The sequence below is a fragment of the Egretta garzetta genome, unplaced genomic scaffold (assembly GCF_000687185.1).
Source record: "Egretta garzetta isolate BGI_Z169 unplaced genomic scaffold, ASM68718v1 scaffold94, whole genome shotgun sequence".
Taxonomy (NCBI): Eukaryota; Metazoa; Chordata; class Aves; order Pelecaniformes; family Ardeidae; genus Egretta; species Egretta garzetta.
In genome coordinates this window covers 4,092,105-4,117,222 of record NW_009259683.1, presented here as the reverse complement: position 1 = coordinate 4,117,222, position 25,118 = coordinate 4,092,105, and the positions used below count along the sequence as shown (strand labels likewise).

Below are 25,118 nucleotides of genomic sequence, written 5' to 3'. Positions count from 1 at the left end.
AGGCCCAGCATCAGCTGCTTATCTGTGGTAGCTTTAAACCCCTGGTAGGGCTGAAATATTAATTTTTCCTAACATAAATGAGCACTTGAATGATATCCCTGTTTCTGCAGAGCAAGCAGATTTATGGCCTGGCTAATGAGGCTTTCATACCTAAATCCCAGCTGTGTCTCCTTGCTGTAACAAGGATGCGCTGCTTTGGCTGGAACTTGAGGTGTGCCTGCAAGCCCACTGGTATTGATATCAGCACCTCCCAGTGCCAAGGTCTATAAAATGCCATACGTGCATATTATCTTAACGACTGTGCCAAGGAGACAGATGACAAGTTTTTCAAATGCTTCAAAGAAAGGTCCCAACTTTTTTTTTTTTTTTATACTTCTAATGTGCTGATTTCATTAGAGAGGGACTTGTATCCAGACGGCATGGAGCTCTAGCCTGGATGAGTGCCTGAGTGTACGTTGACACTGCAGTCACCACTGCAGCTACAAGGTGATGCAGAGGCACGCAAACCTGCTGTAGCCACCATAAAGAGAGCATAAAGGGCCCCTCTGCCCAACAATTTGGTACTCAGGTAGGCTTGTAGGTTATGCTAAGTTTCATGCTGCAGCAGCTGCAGGCAGTCACTGCACAAAATTCATGCCCAGGAATAGCAATTGCTTTCTGGAAGCAAGGGCCACAAAAACTTCTGTTGCTGCATAGACCGGAGGGGGTGTAAAAGACTCAATTTATATGTATCTTCCACTATCTTCCTCATCTGGTAGCATTACCACACCAAGTACTAGAGAAAATCTCCCGTCAGCTATGTGAAAAGATGTTCTAAGCTGCTGACATTCACGTGTCCATGGCCATTTATACAATCCTAGCTGCGTTGCTAATCTATTTCTTCAACTCCAAAATACAGCAATTCAAAGCCTGTCTTCAAAAGCATCCCTTCTCTGCATCCAGTTTAGAACTTGACCCAAGGTATTACGCAACTAATTGCTAGTTGGATTGCTCAGACATCCTGTAGCTGACAAAAAGTAAAAAAATTCCACATTAAACTATTCTATGCAACATTTCCAGTAGTGTGCTTCCTTATCTTCTCCGTCTTTAAAAGACTGATGAAAACAAAAAAATTCTTATGAGTATTAGCTCAAGCAAGCAAATTGTCATTCTATTAATTTCTCTTAATTATTCCTGCACTATTTCAGGCAGCCTAGAGATTCTTGGAAAGAACAGACACTGAAATAACTCTCATTTATATTAGTGTGTGCTGTAATTAGCTGGAAGGGTCTGCTTTACTGAGGGCCTCTTTAAACTTTGTCCATCTGGTCTCAATCAAATCATCAAAAGAAACAGCAAATGTCTTCTTCAGAATAGCTGTTTCTCACTCATTACAATATTCAGTTATAAGTACATAAATCAGCAGAAGTCGCGTTGCCTGTATGTCATAAAGACGATCATGTACCTGGTCTAACCTCAGAACATCACTAAGTAGGGGAGTGCCAAGCAGTCTTTTCTCTACTAAGCATGACCATCAAGCTCTTTAAATAGCATAAGAAGAGCTGCAATGGGGATTGTGATTCCAAAATATAAAGGAGCAATACAGGCAAGGCAGAAGTCATTCACATTTCTTAATAATATAGGACTTTTACTATAGCTTACAGCCAGTGTACGCTAGTTTCTTGGGTAGAGTGGCAGGCCTGAAGATGCATTGCTGCTTGTTTTAAGTGTACTTGGGATTTTGCATGTGTGCTTAAAAACAAATCTAGACAGACCAAGTATACATCTGATTCCTCATCAAAATGGATATATGCTATGTGGCCATAACAACTGAAGGCAAGTATACGTGACATACACCCAAATGTTCACAGGACAGACAGTCTACAGAATTCATTGCATACTAATGGTGAAACATAATTATTTGAAGGTTAGTAATTACTGCAAACTAAACCTGTTAGCAAGCTGAGCATACCAAAAGGCTGCAGGAACACATACTCAGCACCTTAAGCTATCTCTTGAGGTGCTAAGACAGTAACAAACCTTATTTCTTATTCCCTATACCTGGCCATTCTGTTGTGGCTGCTGATGGTTTCACCTGCGGTCCCATAGTTAAACCACCTGCTGGATTTTGGACATCTCTGTAATACTTTTCCTGTACCACTTGTTGGTCCAGGTTCCAACCTCTTCCATGCATGCCAGTGTTCCTTCTCCGAAGAGGACAAGTGCTGCTGGCCTGAACTTCTGGGCTTCCCAACTACGTGAACTGAGCAGGCCCCTGCAGGAAAAGTTTTCACAGGAACTAGAATAACAGTTGATGGAGGTCTCCCATGACAGGTATAGCAACATTTCCAATATTCTTTATTTACCTGAAAGCCACTAGAAGAAAAAGACTCAGAACTGTGTCTTATTTAAACACTAACTTCTCCTGGTATGTCTCAGTAAGTTACACTCAGTACCTCTTCCACAGAACCTTTCCTCAGCTAAGGTCCAGGCATTTTCTTCTTGAGTTTGGTGTCTTGAGTCATTCCGTGCTCTGGCCTTGAAGAAAAATTATTGGTTGGCTAAAGCCAGATGGGTCAGCACTCCCCAGACTTGTGACATGTCATTTTTTGCTCCTTTTAATAAAATTAGGACATTTTCAAGATACCTTGTTTCTGTCTGATCTCTGAAGCTATTTTCTTTCATACAGTTTCATCTGCCTAACACTCCTCCTAGATGCAACTTGATGGTGTAAAACATAGTATCAAGCAGGTAAACAAAGCAATACAGATTTCACTCTCCTTGGTTTCATATGGAAATTTTGCACTCTCTCTTCTCAAAAAACCTAATCATTACAACCTAAGAATTTCTGTTATAGCATGGTATTAGTCTATTTTAAAACTAGAAGAAATGCAGTGCTAATTCTTTTTTGAGCTTTTTAAAAGCTCAGTGAAATCCAAACTAATGTTATCAACTATGTTATCGCCTCCCCACAGTTTCAAATTCTTTGCTTTCCATTTTCCAGGCATCTTGACTTATTAAAGTGAATTGTGCATGTTTTTGTGGTTATTCAATAACTTTTCTAAAAATCCGATGTAACCTGATTTCCAACAGCCAACACAAAATGCTGATGTAATTCAAACAATAATTAAAGGAGAAACAGTATGAAAATCACTTTTTATTAATTTTCAAATATAAACCAAGAATTTCCGCATTTGCTTATCCAATGCATATTGTCTCCCCTGTGGGCAGTCCCACCATTAACTCTTACAGATATTTTACATCATTATAATGGATTGTGTTTAATCACTGCAACATAGTAAAATCAATTTTTGAGAGGATGAAACAAAAGTGGTGACAAGATCCCATGTTGTTCCACACTGCTTGCAGAGTAACCCAGAGAACACAGCAACTCTGCCATCTCAGCAACCTTCCACTTGTTCATGACTTGTATTCATTCTATGGATTTTATCTTTTTGCACTTCTTAGCCCTCCTAAGGGTACTACCTTTCTTGACTCAAGTGCCACATGGCTAATCCCCCCCACACAACAAGCAGTGGTACCTCTAGTCAGGCCGCGCTACTCTTGCTCATGTCAAATACCATCTTTCTGCACGAGTGTGCAGGGGCATTCCCCTGCCTAACAGTAACCCATGGCCTTGTGCCAGACCTGGACTGAAGCACAAGAACTAATAAGCCAAGCTTTTTGCAACAAACCTAAACGTAGGCCAGAATCCCCTGCCAGCCCAGTCCTCCTCTTCCTTGGGTCATCCAAGTGCCTTCCACTAGTTAACTAATACTTAATGTCAATGGAATAATAGACAATAAAGCAATCAAAACCCAAATCAGAGCCAGAATTTTCCCTTCTATACATGTAACAACAAGGAACATCCCAGTGCATTTAAGAACAAATGTAAATATAAAGTAAGCTGCTTAGCTTATATTGAATAATAGTTGATGTAGGCCGTGACAGAAGCACAGAGAAATAATTACTTCAGTTTTAAAGTCTGAACTCTAAGTCAGATTGTTAGATACAACAACAGATGAAAACACAGTAGACAGAACCTCAGGTAGGCCAATTACCCACTTTAAATGTCAGCTCTGCACTCAGTCAGTGAGAGCGGGGCACTGAGTTTCTGTACAGAAAGTGTATTATATGAAGAACCTTTGTTGCACGATTAGCCAGCCACAGCATGCATGCTCGTGGTTGCTTTGTGATCCAGCCAAACAGAACATTAAGCTCCAGCCTAACACTTTTCTGTTTGTTTGTTTTGATGAGGGTTTTTTTTGTTTTGGTCTTTTTTGTTCTTTTGTGGTTGTTGTGGTGGTTTTTTTAAATGCTTCTGATTAAAAAGATTTATGATCTATTAAACCTGGAAATCTCACTAATAAATCCAGTCCTGTTTTCAGCCCACAGGTATGATAACTGCCTTCGTAGAGAGTAAAGCTTCAAACACAAATCTAGTTTTTTTTTTTTTTCCCTGCAAGCACCATAAGTTCCAGTTAACAAAAACAAACGTAACAGACAGAAACTCAGCCCTTGAGTAAGTCTGCATTTTTAATACACTACTACCTGCAGTAGAAGCTGAAAAAGCAACCTGTAAAATAATGAAGTGACTACTAGCTCAATGGGCTTTGATGCGTAATGATGCGGATCAGCACTTTTTCACAACAAGATGCTTTGCTTTGGTCCTTACAGGAGAAAGTCTCTAGCAAGCAGCATACTGGGGGTCAGTTAAAAATTAAGTTACTATAATTGCAGACTGCCAAAGATGACTTCCACGTTTCTGTCAGCATAAAACCCTCAGCTTACTCCCTTCATCCAGAACATCCAAGATTTTAACTCAGAAATCTTGATGGGTGTGACTGAGAAAAAGTATGTAATTTTATCATCAGTCCTTCTATACAATCTGCTGGAAGGCCTGGTACACATTCATGTGTCTTGTTCATTTTACAATTACTTAATTTCAGCATTTAAAGATTCCTGTAATAGCAGCTCTAAAATCCCACTTTGTTCCAATGCTTATGTAAAAGAGAGTTGTACCAGTTGCACTTCTGGAAACCAATTCAGTTTTGCTTAATGCACTGCCCTGCACCACCATTATCTCCATCTTCTACTACAGGTTAGAACGAGTCAGCCAGGGAAATTCCTGCAAGAAAAAAAAAAAAAAAAAAAAGAAAAACAGAGTAAAAACCATGTAAGAATGGATAAATAGTAAGAGGAAAAGGATACAAATACGTATTAACTACCAGATGGAATCCACAAGAAACAAAGACTTCAAAAATGGTTTGTCTCATTTTGTCAGGGATGGAAAGGAACAACCACAAATTCTGGAAACAGTCGTTAGAGACACTATAAATTAATAATAGCAAACAGAAGAAAATAAAAACAAACCAAGACCCAAGGAAAGCAGAGGGCACATTGTAAAAGTACGCATTCTCATATCTCCCAAATCTAAAGACAATCTTTCTGTCTTGCAACTATCTCTGCCTTCTCTCCAGTTTCAGTGATACTTCTGGTTTCAGAGGCTTGCCCACGTGAAGCTTGCAGAAAAAGAAAGGAAAACATATACACACCTGCTTCTTTCTCTCAGACTGTGGATCAATCATTACATTTATAAGAGAAGGTGTTTGCTTGTCAGTGACGCTTGCTTTCAGAGCATTCTGCAATTCTTCCGGCGTTTTAACAAAGTATCCTTTACCTCCAAAGGCAGACATAATTTCCTCATAGTGTGAATTTGGCAGGAGAGAAACAGGAGGTACACTGTAACAAAAAGGAAAACCTCTGATAAATGGCAGGGAAGAGTTGCCAGACTGACCAATTTAATTACTTCAGCGCTAATTTGAAAGTATAAAATGATTATTGTGCTGGCCTGATGAATTCTTCTGGGCTGGAAGAACTGTGTTTCTTATACCACTTAAGCTATGTTTATAGGGTACCATACCCATTTTCATCTTCTGGAGACATTCCTGAGCAAAGATTTAGCCTAGTTCTCTTGGTACAGAGATCTCAGCTTCAGAAGCAGAAGCTCAGTGTAAACTCAGAACACAAGTCTCAGGTAATTTTGGAGATTATCATGATGTTGGAGGTCATTCTACTATGAACTCTGTACTGTATGGCCTGAACTGCTGCAGGAATCTGAGACAACTCATAGCGTCATCTCTGTTGGGCTGCTGTGTAAACAATAGTCTGGAATTAGGTTGGTTGCTGTTACTTATATGAACTTAGCCTAGGACTAAGTTCACTTTATGAAAAAATTCAGTCTGGATGACAAAGCATTAAAAGTGAAGAGAATGACCATTTTGGTCACTTCTTCCTTAATTAACCGGACATACTTTGAAGATGCTCACCATGTAAAAGGATCTCCAAACTTTAACATCTCCTTCCAGGCATCTGCATCCAAACCAGTGTAAATCCCATTGTTGTTTACTACGATAATCAGGATCGGCAAGTTGTATCTACAAAAAGATGCATTTGGAAGAACTCTGAAATACTTGCACCTTTCTGTAAGGTGTTCAAAGTGTTACTTTTCCTTAAAAGGAAAATAAATTTTAAAAAAAATAAAAATCATTTCCACCTGAAAAATTATCTACTCATCACTGGTAAAACATTATGTCACAACAGCATAAACACGACCATGTATTTTTTTTGGGCTTGTTTTCATGTGCTTTTAAGAGTACCTCATCTAACAGCAGCGTCCTTGGCCTTCTAGTTAAATTGATCCTGGCAATAAATGAAGAGGGTCTTGAGCAAAAACCAGTTACCTGCAAATAGTCTCCACCTCCATCCCAGAAAATCCAAAAGCACTATCTCCCTCTATGCAGATGACTCGCTTTTCAGGTGTTCGGTCTTTAGCTACCATTGCAGCTGCTATAGCAAAAGCCAGTCCAACTCCCATCGTCCCAAAAGTACCTGCATCAAGCCTAGAGAGGAGAATACAGAATTACTATCCCTTTATTTCAAACTTTTAAGTTAACCTACGGTAACTTATCTTTACTTTTAATAATTTGCCTTATATTATTCAAATACCGTTTCATAAACAATTGATATAAAGAGATACCAGATGTATAGATTACAATATTCAGTCAAACATTTGATAAGACTGCAAATGTTTTAAGTGATAGAAACACACTGGAACTCTAATTAAGAACTCTTATACACTAGTTGTACTACAATAAAGAAGTATTCTTGTATGCTTTCAGCTTGCATAGTAACAGTATTTCAAAAACATTCAATTATTGTAGAGATAGGCAGACTACATGAAATCTTTCTATATTTAATTCCTTGAAAATATAACTGGAAGTCTGAAAGCCATCGGTTAAATGCTGCTGTTCAAATTTTAGTCTGTGTTCAACTTTCAAAATCAAATTGAAAGCTGTAATTAAGTTAGATCATTTCAGTCAGAAGCACATAATGGATATGAAAGTACATAAAAAACTAGATTATTCTAGGGTTAACTTTTCAAATTTCCTTTCAGGTATGCAGAATGCAATCTGAAAAGACAGCCATTAACATTACTGTGCCCTTATTTAAATAAGGGGGGAAAATGCAAACTTTTCCTCCAAGTTTACTGGATGTAGAGTTTTTTGTTTGGTTGGCTGTTTTTTGTTTACAAAGCATTCAGGTTCATTTAGGACTTTAGCATTACTTTCACAAGAAGGCACAAGCTTCACAGTTAGATCACAAGTTTCACCTCACCAAACAATTGATTTTTCCCTCCATTCAAGAAACAGCACTTCCTACTTATATTAAAACTAGACTACACATTTGAAGTGAGACAGCAACACTTCCAAATACGAGTGCCTACATTTTAAGCATGCAGGTTTACACAAAAGTGTGCCCAATATATAATACAATTTTCAAAATGAGTCTATTCTTCTTTTTCCTTGGTTTTACGTGCCAAAGAAAAACTCTTTGCATGAATTGTTTTCAACATGACAATCCCAACGATTGTTTTTATTTTAAATTGGTATTTACCACATACTCTGAGCACTGAAATAAACATCTAGATCAGGAAATTCAACATAATGCTCCTCACTCACTTTCCACAAGAGTGTGAAACTATCACCATTTTGTTGCAGAACACACAGACAAATTGCAGAGAACTATTAAAATCTGTATAGGAGTGGAAAATCTCCCTTAGCTCCTCTCCTGACAGGTCATCAGTATATGAATGGAAAGCTTCCCTCAACCCCTCTCTCAACATACTAAGCTTTTATTTTTTATTTAGAACCTTTAAAAAGGATTACAAAAATTCTGGACCATCATACTGCTCAGCTAAATGAAAACATTATACATAGATCCAGCCTGCTGAGTCAGCACAATGAAGAAAATACCACACCTTTGACGGGGATAGTAATTTGGAAGCATAGTTCGTCCAATGTCCATGGTGTTTGCTCCCTCACTTACTAAGATGCAGTCCTTGGGTATCAGTTCTTTGATGTGATGAAAGACTGTGTAATAATTCATAGGTAGGGATTTCTGTAACGCTAATACCTTAAAAATAAGAGATATTAGTAACTTCTATGCATAGAATTTAAAATACAGTGCTTAACTGAGACATGTAAATAATAACAATGGAAAAAAAAAAAAAAAAAGCACTCTGCTACAGCAGGCTGAAGTGTTTGGTCTTCCATGCACTACATCAAGGTCACTCCTGTATCTATCCTGGTGACACAATGTATTTATCAGAGGCTCACTCAGCTCAGCAACTCTTGGATGGCCTATCATTAACAGGAAGCTATTAAAACTCAGTTTAAGCTGAGAAGCATGTGAAATTTTTCTGCACATAGGTTTGACTATTGATAACCTTAAGTGAGCTGTCATCATCCCAAAGCTCAATGACTTCCACACAGTTTGAATTCATATAAAACCTAGAATACTTAACTTACAGTTAAGTATTAAGACTTAACTTACAGTTTATAAGCCTAACAAGAGTAAGCCTGTACCAGAATGGTATAAATTTTCAAAGTCTGGGTGACATGACTGTCAGAGGTAACTGAGGAGCTTGGATATGGACCAGTGACAAAACTGACTATGCATTGGTACCTGTTAAGGTGAGACACCTCCTCTTTTCTTTAATATATTAACACTACCTTTGATCTTTCCTCATTGTTCATTATTTTCTCTCTCAGCCTCTTCCACCATTCTGAATTAGAAGGATACTTCAATGGTCTTTTGCCGAATTCTTCTAAGAGCTGGAACAACATTGAAATGTTGCAGAGATTTATTTCAAAATATCTAAAACAACCATCAAGGATAATGTTATCAGGAAAGATCCCAGCACAATCACAGTAACACTAATCAGAATCTTTAACATTTAATTTGGGAATAAAGTACATACACAGCATGAGTATGTTGTCTGAAAAATGGTTTTCCTTGAACTGTTTTTTTTTTTTAAATGGTAACTTACTTTGTATCAATCAGAGGAAATTAAGGTCAAAACAGGAGGACACCTGACATTACATTACCTGCTTAGTCACAGTGTTTATGTCACCTAATAAAACTGCAGCTGGCCTCACATTATTCCCCAGCTCTTCCGCACAAATATCAATCTATATTTCAAAAAGAAAGACCACCATTAACTCAAGCATTATTAAAGAGAATTTTTTTTCAGTTCAAGTGAAGAACATTGTCTAAGAATGTCTTCATACCTTGTTTTGGCTGTACAGATAAATCCCTCTGCTTTTTATTGAAATGACACCAGGAAATGCTTTATTCGAAGTAAAATCCTATTTTAATAAGAGCTCACATATATCCTTAAAACTGACTGACTGCTTCTTTCAAGCTCTTACAGACAGTATAGAACTTTATTAGAATATTAAGGAGAAGGTGGCGATTTTAGTGATAATTACATGAGCACAAAAAAATCTAGGCTTAGGCATACCCTTAAAAAAGGTATTCAAAGCTGTAGTCTTCTTACTGAGAAAAGTTTGTGTATGCTACTTGGCAGTAAGAATTTGGTTAATATGAAGAAACTGAAAAAAGTGAATTGTGACCATTGAAGAAACTTCCCCACTTTCTTTATCAGTGATGTACAAGACCTCTAAGGTTACATGGAATACTAACTTATGACCAGGTCACACAGGCTATGAACTGAATTAGTATTTTAATACTAATCCTTGACAGTGAAAAAAATTACTTTACGTGAAATGAAAAAGTATTTTTCTTTATATTCTTTAGAAAAAGGAAACATAAAAGATGCATTATTTCATGAGTCAAAAGGAATTCTAGCTTAAAAATTTACGTTATTCCTCTGGAAAAGATGCAAAGTTTGGAAGCTGACATTATGTTCCAGATCACTGAAGGCAGGTCAGTCAGGACACTGAAGCAATTACTACTCTTCGATCATAGACTCTAAGCGAGGAGATTTTAAGGACAAAAACAATTTATTGACTTGTCTTTCTAAGAGCTGGCAGATTGCCAAATACATTAATTAGTTACATAGCCTTTCTTCCTATTTTCTTATTAACATTTCTGAGTGACTGAGCTCTTATAATGACTGACTCTGGATCTGAAAGTAATTCTATTTCAAAAAAAATCCAGCTGAGAGAGCAGTCAAACAGTATGAAGGGTTTCACAATTTCAAGACAATTTGCTTTCAATCACGGAAATTCCAGTGCTCCAAAGATCACACAAATATCATAAGTCTAATCCTGTATTAATCAACTATATAGAAGTGTCTGTCCTCCTCATTACAGCAGGACCAAGTCCTTGACAGCTAGAACAATGCTGTAACAATTTTTAGAAAATAAAAGGAAGTAAAAAAAAATAATCAAACCAATCAGAATTATTTCTGGAGAACTACCATAACTATATACATTGCATTGCACTGTCCACAGGGCAGTATTTGGTACATGAAGTACACTGCCAAAACAATTCACAATAATTGCTCTAGGCAATGCTAGAACAGAGGACTTCCTTCAAGCGATAATCATTTTCCTGCTTACCTGAATAACCTTTACATCTTGTCGAAACCTTGGTGGAAGACCAAAATGCAAAATCCAATTCAACCTTGCACCAAGCAAGATGATTACATCAGCATGCTGTAGCGCCCTAATAAAAGGAAATCAGAGAATCGGATAAAGAGGAATTATTATTAAATTTAATAGTGTTTTCAGAATTAGAAGTAATCCTAACCGCAACAGCAAACCCCAGAATGTAATCCCTCCTTTCAGTAAGCTGCTTGGATACAAACCCATGTATCCTTTCACATAGCCAATCATCAAACCATTCTTGGGTTTAGGAACTCAAGAAGAAAATGAATTACTGTTTTTCTAATACACTGTGTTTGGGAAAGGAATCATTGCACTAAGAGACTAACAGGATGCTATAATGATGCCGAGGTTAAAGCAAAAGAGTCACTACTGTCATACTGGCAACAGTGGGTGCCAAAATTTAAGATTGTTGTGCGCCTCTCAGATTAGACTCCTGTTAACTTACCTCTCAGTTGGGTAGACAATATTTGGTATATTCTTCTATTCTCCATTATGCTTAACATTGATAAAGCTAAGATGCTCAACAACGGATAATATTTTAGTCTCAAAGTATAAATGTTCCATCCACAAGCTGGCTCTAAACATATTCATACCTAGCAGAGTTCTTATAGTTCATTCACATTAATTTCGCCAAAAGCCAAAAAGAGCTCTTATAAGTTACTTTAAACATAGTCCTTCAGTGTAGTTTGACATACCTTATTTTTCTTTTTAAATAAACTGCAATTCAGTGATGGTGTATTGCAAACACCACGCAGAGATAGCGGATAGCAAGAATTCAACTGCAATGTGTGCATCTTAAGCTTCTGTTTATGGTGTTAAAATAAAACGCTAGTAGTTTGTCTAGTGCACTAAGTTAAATGTTTAACATAAACTGTTTACCAGGTTCATTTTATGTTATGAAATACATACTAACAACACTGATACATCTACTTGCCATAGGTTTCATAGTTACAGAATATTAACTCTCAGATAAAGTATCTTCCTGGCCAGCACTGTAAGCATTGTCAAAAACAATCTACCTAAATCTGTTGTCTCTTTCCAAGCAAGATATTCAGTGCTCTAAAATGAGGTGCAAAATGTGGTTGAAAAATTTTTACTGTATGCATTTTGTCTTCCCTGGCATCTGTAGACCAGCACAATTCCTAGTTGTTTCTCAGATGTTAGGATTAGAAGCCTTGCTTTATATTTACGTTGATCTTGCTGCAGCTACACAATTTGGATGGTTATCAGGAACTACTCCTTTTGCCATTGGTGTAGGCAAAAAAGGCAGTCCACAAAGGTCCACCATCTTTCTGATGTTGTTTTCAGCATGTGAATAAGCAGCACCTGAATGAAATGAAAGAGACTTCTTAATACTACAGAAACCTACTGTATTCACTTGAATTTCAATTAACCTGATTACATTAGTGGCAGAAAGAGTACTGGTCCCCATTATGAAAGCTGCTTGTTATTTTTCATTCTGGAGAACTCAAAAGATAACGTGCCAAACTACAGGTATTTGCGTTTGAATTTCCCACATTTTTGACAAAAGGGTTTGGTTTTTTGGTTTTTTTTTTTTTAAGATTTCAGCTGAACAGGGAAAAATATGAGATTTTGTTTATCTAAAACGACAATTTTGAGTGGGTGAAGTTCAGTACTATGAGGCAGAGACTTCTGCAGCAGCAACAGGAGATGACCTTTGTGCTGTGTCATGTCATTTTTTACTTGCCCCCTGCATGTCGTTGTATCACATGCTCCGTAACAATCTGCCTGAACAGGTCTACTATAGGCCTTTAATGAAAAAGAGAAGCTAAAAGAAGACCTTGTAAAGATATGTGTTTGTGCATACATTTACTGTGATGCTACCTTCAGCACAAGGCTGCTGAATCAAGGTTACCCAGGCAAGCTACAATAACTGACTGGTCCTTGTGCAATGACTTAAGTCCACAAGACTTAAATGCTGAAGAATAAACTTCTCTATTTTTTTCAAAAAAACCAGCTTGGGTGAAACAAGGTGGTTATTTTAATTCTCTTTCTAACAGACCTGTATCTTCAACAGAAATGCCGCTGCAGTGACTAACGTTCCACAAAGCGGGACAAAATAAGCAAACCAGCACAGAGAATAATTATCCTCTATCTTTAGGGACACCTTTGTTTCAGGAATGAAATACACTGGCAGAGTGCAATTGGAAGTCTGTAAAACAGCAACAGCAGCAATGCCTGCTGCATTGCTTCATGTCTCCACACAGGTAGGCTGGAACTTCCAGTAAGTCCAAATGGAAAAATGACCTTTGGTTATTCTGATTTTTGCTATATATGCCAGAGCATCAGACAGAGCGTATCACTTCTGTATTCTAACGGAATGTGTTTGGAATTTAGGAAGTGATCCCTTGGTATTGGCTCTAGGCTTAAGACAATGGTTATCCAATTTTTTCTACTTAATATTTTATCAATTGACTTTTCTCTTAAAACAGATGAAAAAGACAACAGTTACACAACAGAATAAAAATACTCTAAAAACAGAACAGATTTTAACACTTGATTCCAAAGAAGTTTGTTTGTGTTTTTGTTTTTGTTTGTTTGGATAGAGAGTGAAAAGGAGATGGCTAACACTCATGGGGAAAAGAAATCACTTTGGTTGTTGTTCTTGTCCAGAACTTGCATAGTTCAAAGCTCCATCAAAGCATGCTACCTTTGCCAATGATTAGCAGAGGCTGCTTGGAACGAGCAATGACAGACACTGCTTCAGATACAGCAGAGCGTTCAGCCATGCTGATGGGAGGTGGCAGGCAGCATTCCACATACCTGGAAGTCAAGCAAAACAAAAGAGGCTCCTTAAAAAATTCAAAACAAGAAATGTTGAAAGATAAAACCTATTGTTTAGCATAAAACTGCAGTTACTACACACCATGTTACTCACAGCATTTACCAGAACAGGATATATATTTTTTTAAAACAGGCTTTGAAATTTTTCTTGCATGTTTCTTTAATCTTATAGGTAGTGTTGTTCCAGAGATTTACAAATATTAATTAATTAATTTTTGCACATTTCATTACAAACTATAATCTGTACCATGTTATGAAGGAATGTTATATGTAGAGGCTGGATTTTTAGTATCATTTCAACTTTGTGCAAATTATTTAATCTTTTGCTCTTGTTTATCTTTTTCTTGTTTTAAGAAAAGAAAAAATAAAATTTCTTTTGTTCAGTGACTTGAAAAATAATGAATATAATCTTTACGCACTTGACAGAGCTCTTATTCACCTGAAGATTCACAAAATCCCCAGGTATGTCAATATAGCAGGAACCCGGACGACCATACATGCTGGTTCTTACAGCCTAGAAAACAAATAATTACAGTTTTAACCACTGCTGGAAAAGATTTTAAAAATCTTTATGTATAAAACCCAAGAAAATCCTTCTGTAGGCAGAGAGGAAGCATGCTGTTTCATATTGCTGAATCACCACAGGAAAAGCTCCCATGGACTGATTTATACCAATATATTCAAGTTTTGATAGGTATTTACATTTTCCCCTGTATGCCAGCTGAAGCCTTTCAGTAGATGCACAGTATCAGAGTGTAAATTCTTTGCTTAATTTACAATGAGACAACTGGATTATCAGCTGTTGTGTTTGGAAATATTAAACTTTCATGTTGAATTCTATTTAAAGTAACACAAACAGAAAAACCAAGACAACCAAGGCCTCCATTTTATATTATTTTTGATTCCTTTTCTTCTATTACACGTAGATGCTCTGCTGAATTTGTGCCTCTGGAAACAGTATCATTGTATGCAGAATTTAGGCTGACACTGCTGAAGTGTTGCTACAGTGGTAGCAAGAAACTTTAGTAACCGTTTCTGAAGCATTGAGATAAGGATGTGTTTTCTCTCACTCTTAAAAGCCCCCACCAAACCAACAACCAAACCCAAACACCAACCAACCATCTCCACTGCCCCCCTTCCAAATCTTCTTCACATAATGAGAGTGCTAAAAGAGCTGAAGTTTGTAGTATTACATTTCTAGTTATCGCACCTCTCCCTAAAAGCATTTCTTTCATAAAAATTTTCCAGCTCTGACTGAAGCTAACAAAAAATGCTGCAGGGATCAGTACGCATCAGACTGGACCAGAATCTATTTCTAACCTGTTCCATAGTACACAGTACATAGGAAAAACCTCCCTGGTTGTTAATTTACTCAATCAAACATCACCTAACATCTGCAGGATCAAACTATTTACAGTAACAAAGAACAAACCCTCAAAGCTTATACAGTAGGAGACTGTTACTTGATGTGCTGTTGCTAATTTAGTATTTTTTCCATACCTTTTCAATAACAGCAGGAATAACTTCTAGGCTGCTTGGGCGGACAGACAATTTGTTGTACAGCCTACCAGCTTCAACCTGAATAAATGCACACAGCCATTATATTGATTTATCAAAGCGATTTGCTCATTTCCATCTCATCGCAACATGAATAAACTGGAAAAAAATGTGAAATGGAAAGCAACAAGTTGAAAACTCCCACATAAAAAAATGCAGTTCCTCAGGTGGTGAAAACTGTTGAAGCCATACTCATTCCACCAAGCGCTTAGGTATTTTTTTCCAGAAAGTGGTGCTTCTTTTCTTGGAAAGTTTATTTTGCTTTCTTTCATCTCAGAACAAACAGACAACAGCAGTTTATACCAGCTGAGAACCTAAAATAGAGCATGAATTCTAACAGGGCTGTGGACAAAGACATTCCAAATAATCTGCTGTATTTAGGCAGTGTCAATCTTAAACCGGTAGATGGAGCAAATCAACAGCATTTTAAGATCTGTTAGGAAATGTTAGTGTTTGGGATTGTTGTTCTTACACTAATGAAGAAACAGCACTGATTATTTAACTGAAATCTTTTTGTACAAAGTTGTATGTCTGTGTACCTGTGGGAATTCCTGGAAAGCTCCCATGGTTTCCTGATTTCTGTCAGAAGAGCCTCCAATAACAATCAAAGGCCTAGAAAAGTATATAAAAAAAAAAAAAACAAACCAAAACCCAACCTTAAGCATACATATATTTTTTGTAACTGCAATCACATCTGTAAACTCTCCTGATGGTCAAAACCTACTGCTCTTGGGATGTTGTGCACATTCAGCATCCACAGATCTCAACAGGAATACAAAGCGATCAGCACAATACAGGAGTGGATTCTAAATACCGGTGTGTCAGCAGGTAGACTTCCTAGCAGCTTTTGGGTCACCAGTTTTAGGACAGTCTGGCTGTATTAAGTGATCTGCATCTAGCATAAAAATTATAAAACCAAGTCATATTGCTAGCAATTTCATTAAAGTTTGGTAACATGGGTGACAAGATGGTTTGAGAGGAATGAAAACAGCTAATGTAAAAAGCTAAAAAGTATTGATTGATCTAAAAAGTATTAAGATGTTTGTTCATAAAAGTCATTGTAATGTGCACAAACACTAAAACTAAGAAACACAGTAGGACACAATCTTTTCAGAAAGATTAGATGTTCTTCGCATACAATTTGGAACACAGCAGAAATTAGCTGAGTATCTGACAGCACTTCTCCCTGCATTCAGTCTTTACTAAAAATAAAAACCAAGCTGAAACAAACCTCCAAAATTTTAATCATGCCTAAAAAATACAATAAATTATTGTCCTACAGGGAATGAAAACTGGCCTTTTATTAAGTTTGTAGGTCACACTCGAACTCCTTAATGCTAAATACTGACTTAAGAGAAAGCTGGCTTATTAATCTGCTCATTCATCCACACTACATTGACATATCGGGTCAACAGCTTTCTAGGCTTTTTCTCCTAAATGATTTCTCTTCAGATACCATTTTTCCTTCAGTTGCACTTACCTATACAAAGTGTTAAGCTGAAACATTTACAGCATGCTCAGTACATAGTGTTAAATTTAATCACCCATAAAATCTGGGGATATGTGTATCTAGATCCAAACTTCATAACCAGGCCATTTCTCTGCCACAGATCAAAAATCTCACTTCTAATCCCCTGACATGGTAAGATGAGAACTTCACACTGAAATTTTACCTCTATGAAAAATCCTTATGGAGAATCCATTTGGTGCATATTCCAAATATTTTATTCTGCTGATTCTCTCCCCTCAAAAAAATTATTATGACTACCCATATATAACCATGGAACCCTATGTTCCTCACGCTTATCTTTTTCAAATTTATTTAAATGTTGCAATAAAGAAAATAACTACTATGTCCAAATACTGAAATATAATTGAGAACGCTCTACTCTTAAGAAAGCCAACTCCAACAGCTTGAAAAGATTTGGTTCTGCTTTGAAAGTTTACAGAATTGTAACCAGATAGAAATTTTTCCCCCCCAAAAAAATCATCATACTGTACTACTGTCACAATACTGTAGACATTAAGAGCCGTGCTTATTGCTACATGTAGTTTAAATTAAGTCAAAACCAACAGTGAGGCAGGAATAACATTGACTACAACGAAACTAGTGAGAATAGCAAGCATTATATACTTGCAGGAGAAGAACTTTAGTAAACTGAAAAAAAATTCAGCTGCAACCTCAGGTAAAGAGTACGGTATTTCACCATGCTACTGTATGCTCAAATCTTAAAACTAAATTTAGAGTTTCTGAATGCTCACTTCTCTCCTTTTGGCACAGGATGGGCAAAAGACAAGCCTGATGTGACCAGTGAAAAAATCATTGGCCAAACACTGTGCTTTGGTCAGTGAAAACCAGTCGTCTTACTATATATACTGTCAAATACTCTGCCAAACCAGATTAAGTCATCCCCTTCACCTTTTGCCAACAGTACAGTTTTATGCAATACCAAGTCAGGTAAACAGAGCTAATCTCAGACAAAATTTGGTTTCCAAGAAAACAGAAACATCTCCCGTAAATCCACAAACAAGTGCCACGAATGCTTCTTTCTTATAACCAAATCCATGACTGTTCCAAAGCAAGGTTTTCATATGATCTTTTCTTTAATCTAAGGTCACATAGGGACAGCAAAACTTTAGTTGTTAACTCAGTTTTCAAAAAAGAATTTGAACACTAGAGGTCTTTTTTCAAAGTGTCAGAGACCTGATTTGTTATCGAACTTCCCTTGTCCATCAGCCACTGCTAATCCAATGCTTCAGATCACATGTGCTTAGTATTACAGGAGCTTCTACCCAAAACACCCCATACAGCTTTCTGAACAGCTTTCGGTGGCAGACCAGCTAAAGTTGCCATATCCCAGGGAAGCCTTGTGGGAGTAAAAACTACCACTCTGTACATCATTTAATTCAATACTTAATTACTGCTGCGTGGGGAGCAAATATAGATTTAAACGATGCAGTTGTCAATTTGTTCACATATGAAATACGGTAATTCAAAGGCAACATGGATTTAAATTTAGAAAAAACCTCTAAGACTCTCCATGATCAATAAAGCATTACAGGCTGAATATCAACCTCATTTTCCAATTTACCCATACAATCAGGTATACTGATAGATTTTCCAATGTATGCATAATGGGGTAGGACAAAAAGGAGAATTTTGTCCATGAGAATACAAGAAATGGAACTAAATTACTTTTAGGGTTGATAAATGAAGAATTCGCTTCTCATCACCCACAAGAAGGAAAAAAAAGTCCTATACTAAATATTGTGGAGCTCAACATCTGCAACAAATAACAGCAAACAATTACTAGAATTTTAAAGGGAAAATGTAGTTAAATTACCAGCAATTCATGGTTGCATTTGCCATCCCCCCAAGGGCATGTAAAAAACCTGGACCGGATACTACAAGGCATACTCCTGGTCTAGAGAAAAACAAACAAACAAAAAAGGAGATAAAAAGAAAAGGAAAGTGAGCACAAGGAACACCAAATACATCGCCAACAAAAATTAGTAAGATGCTGAAGTATAAAAATATTAAAGTTTTATTCATGTCATCAAAATGCATGAACGGCAAGGGGGTTGTATGAAGGACTAAAGATAGACATGGGAATCAGAAATCATTTAGCTGTACCAACCCAAGTGAAAAAGCAAGTGAACAGTTATGTGCCACCCACACAGAGGTCTGCAACATATGCAGGCTCACCATAACACAGCTCCTTACTTCTTTTATTGCCCTTACTCCATAATCTGGCATTTACATGAAGTTTGGTAAGCCACTGATGTTTGCAGTTTTCTCAGCTCTGTTTTAGCACTAGATATCAGTGAAGAAAACTCACAAAGGAAGAAGTGTATCTGACTCAGATTTTATTATAGTCTAATTCAGGCAGAGGCACTTGTTATTCCCGGTGATGAGATAAAAACGACAATTCTGAACTACTGAGCATTCTTTCGTAGCTTTATAGACTCTTTACATATCAGAAAAAAACAATCAGCTTATTCCAGAGGATTATTCAAAGGAAGAAAAACTACAAAACTGTTTAACACAGGTGTCATACTTGCAGATGGAATAAGGAATAATCACTTGCATCATCAGGTCTGCAATTGTGAACAAGCAGACACTTTAGTGAAGGATCCATGGGACACCCAAGAAGCACACCTCGCAAGTCACAGGCCACAGAATGCTTCCCAACAACATTAAGAACAAAATGCAGTAGAAAAGAGGAAAAGCCAATATTTTGTGTCAGAAGACGCACAGGGGGAGACTGGAAGGCATATGAACAGTCTCCGTATTGATAAGGTATTTGTCAAATAATATGCCAGATGATGAGATTAAGGTATAGCGGGTCACCAAGTTGCAACAAACAATGGTGGTGGGATTTCTGCCCCTCATACCAATGGTGTTAAACTACTATTCAGAAATTAAAAGAGAAAAAATAAAGGAAGTTACAAGATGGAAATACTGTATGAGCTTAAGCACCTCCTGAATCATAGCAACAGAAATGTTGATAACCGTTACTGACAGTTATTTTAAAATTCATGTTCCATTTTAACTGCCCTACATCTGCACACACTAAAAACACCCAGCTCCAAAACACAAGAACATTCCTAGCTTTTGCTGAGTCTAATACAGTTAATATATTATAAATACTAAAAAATATGGAATGTACCTGCCAGTCAAATATCCAACAGCAGATGCAGCATAACAGGCCTATTGAAAATATTGAAGTTAATTATATAGTTATTATTATATATACATTTCATGATATCTTGTACATAACTTTCAACAAAAATACTGAAAATAAGAAGGGACAGATTTTGCCCTGATCATTTGAGCTTAAATGTAAGTAGAAGCACCCCTTCAACCCTCCCCATTATAAGGTGTGTTCATGAAGGCTTATGCAAAAAAATTTCAAAACTTGTCTCCACATTTCAGGCTTCTGTTGTTCCAGGATATTACATTAGGAATATTTACGATTTAAAAAAAAAATGAAAAAACATGAAAGAAAACCCCCATAACCAGTGAAGCAAAGCGAACAGAACAGCGTAAGAAACTTCTGCCTTCTACTGCTTTCTAGACTAACATGGAAGAGGAATTTACAAGAGCAAGGCAACAAACAAAATTCCAGCCATCACAGGAATGACTCATCCTATTTCAGAAATTAAGCAAAAGGTTGAAATCACATGCTGGAGAGATTCATTAGACGATTAGGGATTGTCTTTTACAAGCTGAGCTGCTGAAGTATTTCTCACTCCATTTCAGGTACCACACTTAGCTTTAGCTACTTTGACATTTTGAAGAAAAATTGCATTTTGAATAATTTTCACAAAAGTAATGCCTACAACTTATGTTAACACAGGGATTTTGTTTTTTAGTTTTATTTGAGTACTATTATGGTAAGAAGAATAAGTAACACAAAAGCTCCTTCTAGAAGTTTACAAAGCTACTAAATATTTTCCTCAAACCTATGAATAATTCTAGGTGACACAGCATGTTAGCAATGTCAGCTTAAATGAGTGAAAACACAGACTTATTATAAGCTTTTACACAAAAGGAGAAACTGTCTTTAATATCCTCGTGCTCCTACAGATACAGACCAACTGTTTGAGAAAAACGTGGGGCTTAATAGAGGAATAATAAACAGCCCTTGTTTTCTTTGCAGCACTAGGATAAGGAATTGTTGACAAAAAAGCACATTGACAAGAAAAATCTCTTTCTACTTTTCATAGGCCTCTGACATGGAGAAGAAAAATCTAATACTTGAATATTAGTGACATAACAATTTGATGACATATCTGTGTGCAAAAGTTTAGAAATATTTGGAGTAGGTGTTACTAAAAACCTTGTTAACGGAACTCAAAGCATGGTGTTGAGTTTCCATGGCAATCATTTTTTAGAACTGACCGGCAAAATAAAGCAGCACATAGAATTTGGGTTCAAGTACAGTCATTGCCATTAAAACTTTTACTGCTTCATTCCGCGAGGAAGCAACACAACTAAATCTATCTGTATTTAGAGGAGATAGTAAATAATTTTGAAGGTATTTTTTTGTGTGTGTGCGAACAGTAAGAACAAAACCCCATTTTACTTATGAACCTTGCACCCCGTCCCACCAAGATATGAGTAATGGCACTCATATTATCTGTTAAGGTCACAACACAGCTGATCAGTTGAAAGCTGATCCTTATTTTCCTCAGACAGGCAAGAAGGATGCAGGCATATAAAATGTCAATGACCACCAAACCCACAGTCAAGATTAGGAAGAAGTGTAGAAGGTCCAGATGCAGGCACTGAACTGAAAGTTTGCAACCACCTGTGAGCACTGGGTTTGAACTGTAGCCAAAGCAGAGGCCTGTTGCTCCCATCCAAGTAGAAGCACACTAAGCAGGGTTTAATTAAATCAGTCTGTTTTCAACTCAAACATAAGCAAACTAAGATAACAAAGCTAGTAAACAATGGTTAAGCATTTTTCTACCCAGTGGCCCAGTTAAAATAGTACTGCCATGCCTAGGAGCAGACCTGAAGCCCTTATGTTAGTTGTACCTAATGTTCCTATAGGGCTTGCAATCAACTTGGTACGAGAACTTGCTGTATGAACCTGAGCTTGGTACATGATATCTTTTGTTACGACATATAACTTAAGTGCTGGCCTTGAAAATACGGACACAGGTTTAAAGCAGCAGTCCCAGAATACAAAGCAACTTGCTGATGGCCAATTACTGGTCACTGAAAAAGGGCAACTTTGACATCTGGGAAGACACTGCTTTTGCTTTAGGAAAAAGCAACAACAGCTAAGCAGGGGCAAAAAAAAAAAAAACCTGAACAAAAAACAACCAAAGATGTGCAACAGGATAAGGCACCTGTCTTGGCCTGGGAAAGTAACACCCATCCAGCACTGCACAGTCCATAGTCCAGGCATGGAGGCCAAGGGGTAAGATCTGCTCAGAGACCAAAATGTCTCATAAAAAGAGATCCTGAATCTAAGGGGTGGAGAAAAAAGATGTCCACTTTGGTTCCAGCTGCCCTTATTGAAAGGTTCTCAAGTATGAGTCCTTTGACACCTAGCACCATACAGCTAACTATGCTGTACCAGCTCCAGCATATTATATACTCATCACTAACTTAGTATATGATTATCAAGAAGAGATTGCTTTGAATATGTAGTGATAATTATTATTATTAAAGGTTAAGAACTAAACATTAACAATGTGTGTTGTTAATGAATAACAATCTAGTAAGGGGTTTTTTTTTGAAGTTTAAAACTGACCTGGGTTATCAGTCTTCTAAACAATCATAGAAATCTCTAATTACCCAGGGACAGATACACACAACACACGCCCCTATTGAGTTGCAACACAACTATTCAGTGTTCAAGGGGCATACGGGACACGGGTTAAATGGCTTCTAGCAAACTTATGCCATGTTACAGGCCACAGGAGATTAGCTAACCGATATTGGTAGTACTACTTAGCTTTTAACTTCATGCTTTAACCTGGTCTTCCTAGTCAAACAGTTTATTCTGCAGTTTTATGGGCTTTTGCTACATCTGGCCCAGTAAGGAGGCAGAAACTCAACCCCTGGAAAAAAAAAAAATCTTTGTTTTCCATATATCTCAGATCATATAGAGCTGCCTTCACCAATAAAGGAAGCAGCTGTATGCACATCCTCCACAGCCAGACCACACAACTAATAAACTTAGACAACTAAAACCATGACATGTAAATATTAAGCGTATCTTGAATATACTGCATATAACCTTTTACCCTCTCCTCTGCCAAGCAATTACTCTTCACTGTAGACAAAAGAACAAAAAGAAACCCACTACAAGATACATCTTTGTTCATCCTTTTCCACTTCCCAAAGAAGAGAAACCCTGACATTTTGATGCTAAAACAAGTCTTTTGTGTTACTGCTATTCCCCTAAGCAAAAGTATCTCACCATTTACACAGCAGAATGTTTCTTGTCTTCTTCACTCTAACAGAAAAGTCTAGTAAGGAGTGAAAAATAGGACAGCATCTCATTTGGCAGCGCAAAGCAATCTTCTCTGTTAATTACAGACACATGAGGAAATTAATTTTAATCACGTTAATAACCAAAGCTAAAACTAGAATACTTGCTAAATGGCCTACAGGAATATAAAGACTGTGTTGAATTCCCAGTCCTTCAAAGGAAGCAAATACACCTTTTAAACATATTTGTATATATTTGCCTCTCTCACATGTTATAGAGGAATGTACGTCTCTATGGAAAATCTGTAAGTTCTCACATTCCAATATAGGGTTGTAAGCATTAGACAGCAAAAACATACAGCTCATGACCACCTGATTTAGGAGAACTACTATGATAATACTTTATTGACATCTGGAACAATCCACAAAGGCTATGAACTACGTGGTGGAAAACAGAAAAAGAACGCTGCTGCAAAATACAGGCACCTAAATACTGTGCTGGTCCAGAATATTAAAAGGAGCTCCTTGTAAGTGGTACAATTCTAATTAATAGTGCTTATAGAGAGACAGGATCCACAAACAAATTAAAACACAAGAAAAATCTCCTAATAAGATAATAAACTATTTATTTATTTGTTGGCATCAGCTATGAAAAATTGACAAGTGTAGTAGAGCACTCCCTATTTTCATCCTATCTTCTCTTCCTTATTGGAGAAAGGCGTCTAATAATGAAAAAAAGTTAGAGGGAGCACTTAAAAATGGAAGGGGGAAAAAGAAACAACCAACCCAATCTACCAATGCTCTCCCTTATTCTACAATGACAGTAACTGCTTCTCTACAGGTTCTTCAAAGGAATGTTCAGAGACTACATTCTTCCTGGTAAGAAACGGTAAATTAGATTTCATTCTGCTTTTAAACAGTTAGAAGAAAGAATTGGTCCTACTATAGATATATACTTACGGCTTGTTCATTTCTCATTCCTACATATTTTATTCCAACTGCTTGGGCTGCAATTGCGATTTCAGTGACTGGAATACCAACAACGCCAAATATGTATTCAATATTCTAAAAAGAAAAATGTTAGAAGAAATCAGTTGCTTCTAAAAGATAGCTTTAATAAGTCATCGTATCTGCCACGTATGTTAGTATGACATGTGAAACAGTCATACCAACTACACAGGCAGTCTACAAGTAAATTGTAGCAATATATATGCACATAACAGTTCACAGGCGACTGTGGGAGTGTGCACAACAGCAGGTGGTGTTTGCAGCTCAGTCCTCTGCAGTTGTTCCACTGCTTGTAGGCTTCCAAAACCCAGTGCTTCCACAACTGACCAGACCAGCTGCTCCGTCAACCTATGTTTAGCCTTTTTAACTGACCACTTCTTACTTGGGATGTTTCTGCTATACTATTTTCCTGTTTCCCATTAGATCAACTTCACCTCTTCCGAAAATTCTTCGTATCGTTACACGTTCTTACGCTTCCACAGAGAATTAATGGCGAAAAGGTCCCAAGAAACAACTGGGATGGTACCATGCCCAAGAAACTTACTGATGAAAAGACCATGCTTATTTTTATTACCACTGAACTACCTTCCCGTGTATTGCGCACCAAACAGAAAGCCTTTCGCCAAGACCAGTACCAGTTCAGCACCATTTCAAGTCTAGAGACAAGTCAGGCTTGTGGTAACTGCAAGGCGGAGCTGCCGCAGGCAGAGGCCGGGCAGCAGCGCTGGATGGTCGGGGAGGCACCAGGTGAGCTCGGGGAGGCGCACGCTCCTAAGAAGGCAGAAGTAAGCGAAGGGCTGGGGAAGGCCGCCCAGGGGTCACCGCCTCACGCCTGCCCACGG

The 25,118-nt window shown here is 37.4% G+C and overlaps 1 protein-coding gene across 1 annotated transcript; it reads right to left on the bottom strand.

Annotated features, from left to right (window-relative positions):
- Window positions 1–3,187: 3,187 nt before the first annotated feature.
- On the bottom strand, window positions 3,188–24,805 carry HACL1 (2-hydroxyacyl-CoA lyase 1). The gene is made up of 18 exons (XM_035894058.1): window positions 24,711–24,805; window positions 24,485–24,611; window positions 24,229–24,333; window positions 19,988–20,028; window positions 18,662–18,742; window positions 15,857–15,929; window positions 15,261–15,338; window positions 14,180–14,274; window positions 13,627–13,739; window positions 12,146–12,281; window positions 10,908–11,013; window positions 9,429–9,512; window positions 9,054–9,155; window positions 8,300–8,454; window positions 6,723–6,881; window positions 6,309–6,416; window positions 5,535–5,721; window positions 3,188–5,107 (listed from the first exon to the last, which is right to left on the bottom strand). The coding sequence occupies exons 1-18, from the start codon at window positions 24,803–24,805 to the stop codon at window positions 5,075–5,077; spliced, it is 1,878 nt and encodes a 625-aa protein (XP_035749951.1). The 3' UTR covers window positions 3,188–5,074.
- Window positions 24,806–25,118: the final 313 nt, after the last annotated feature.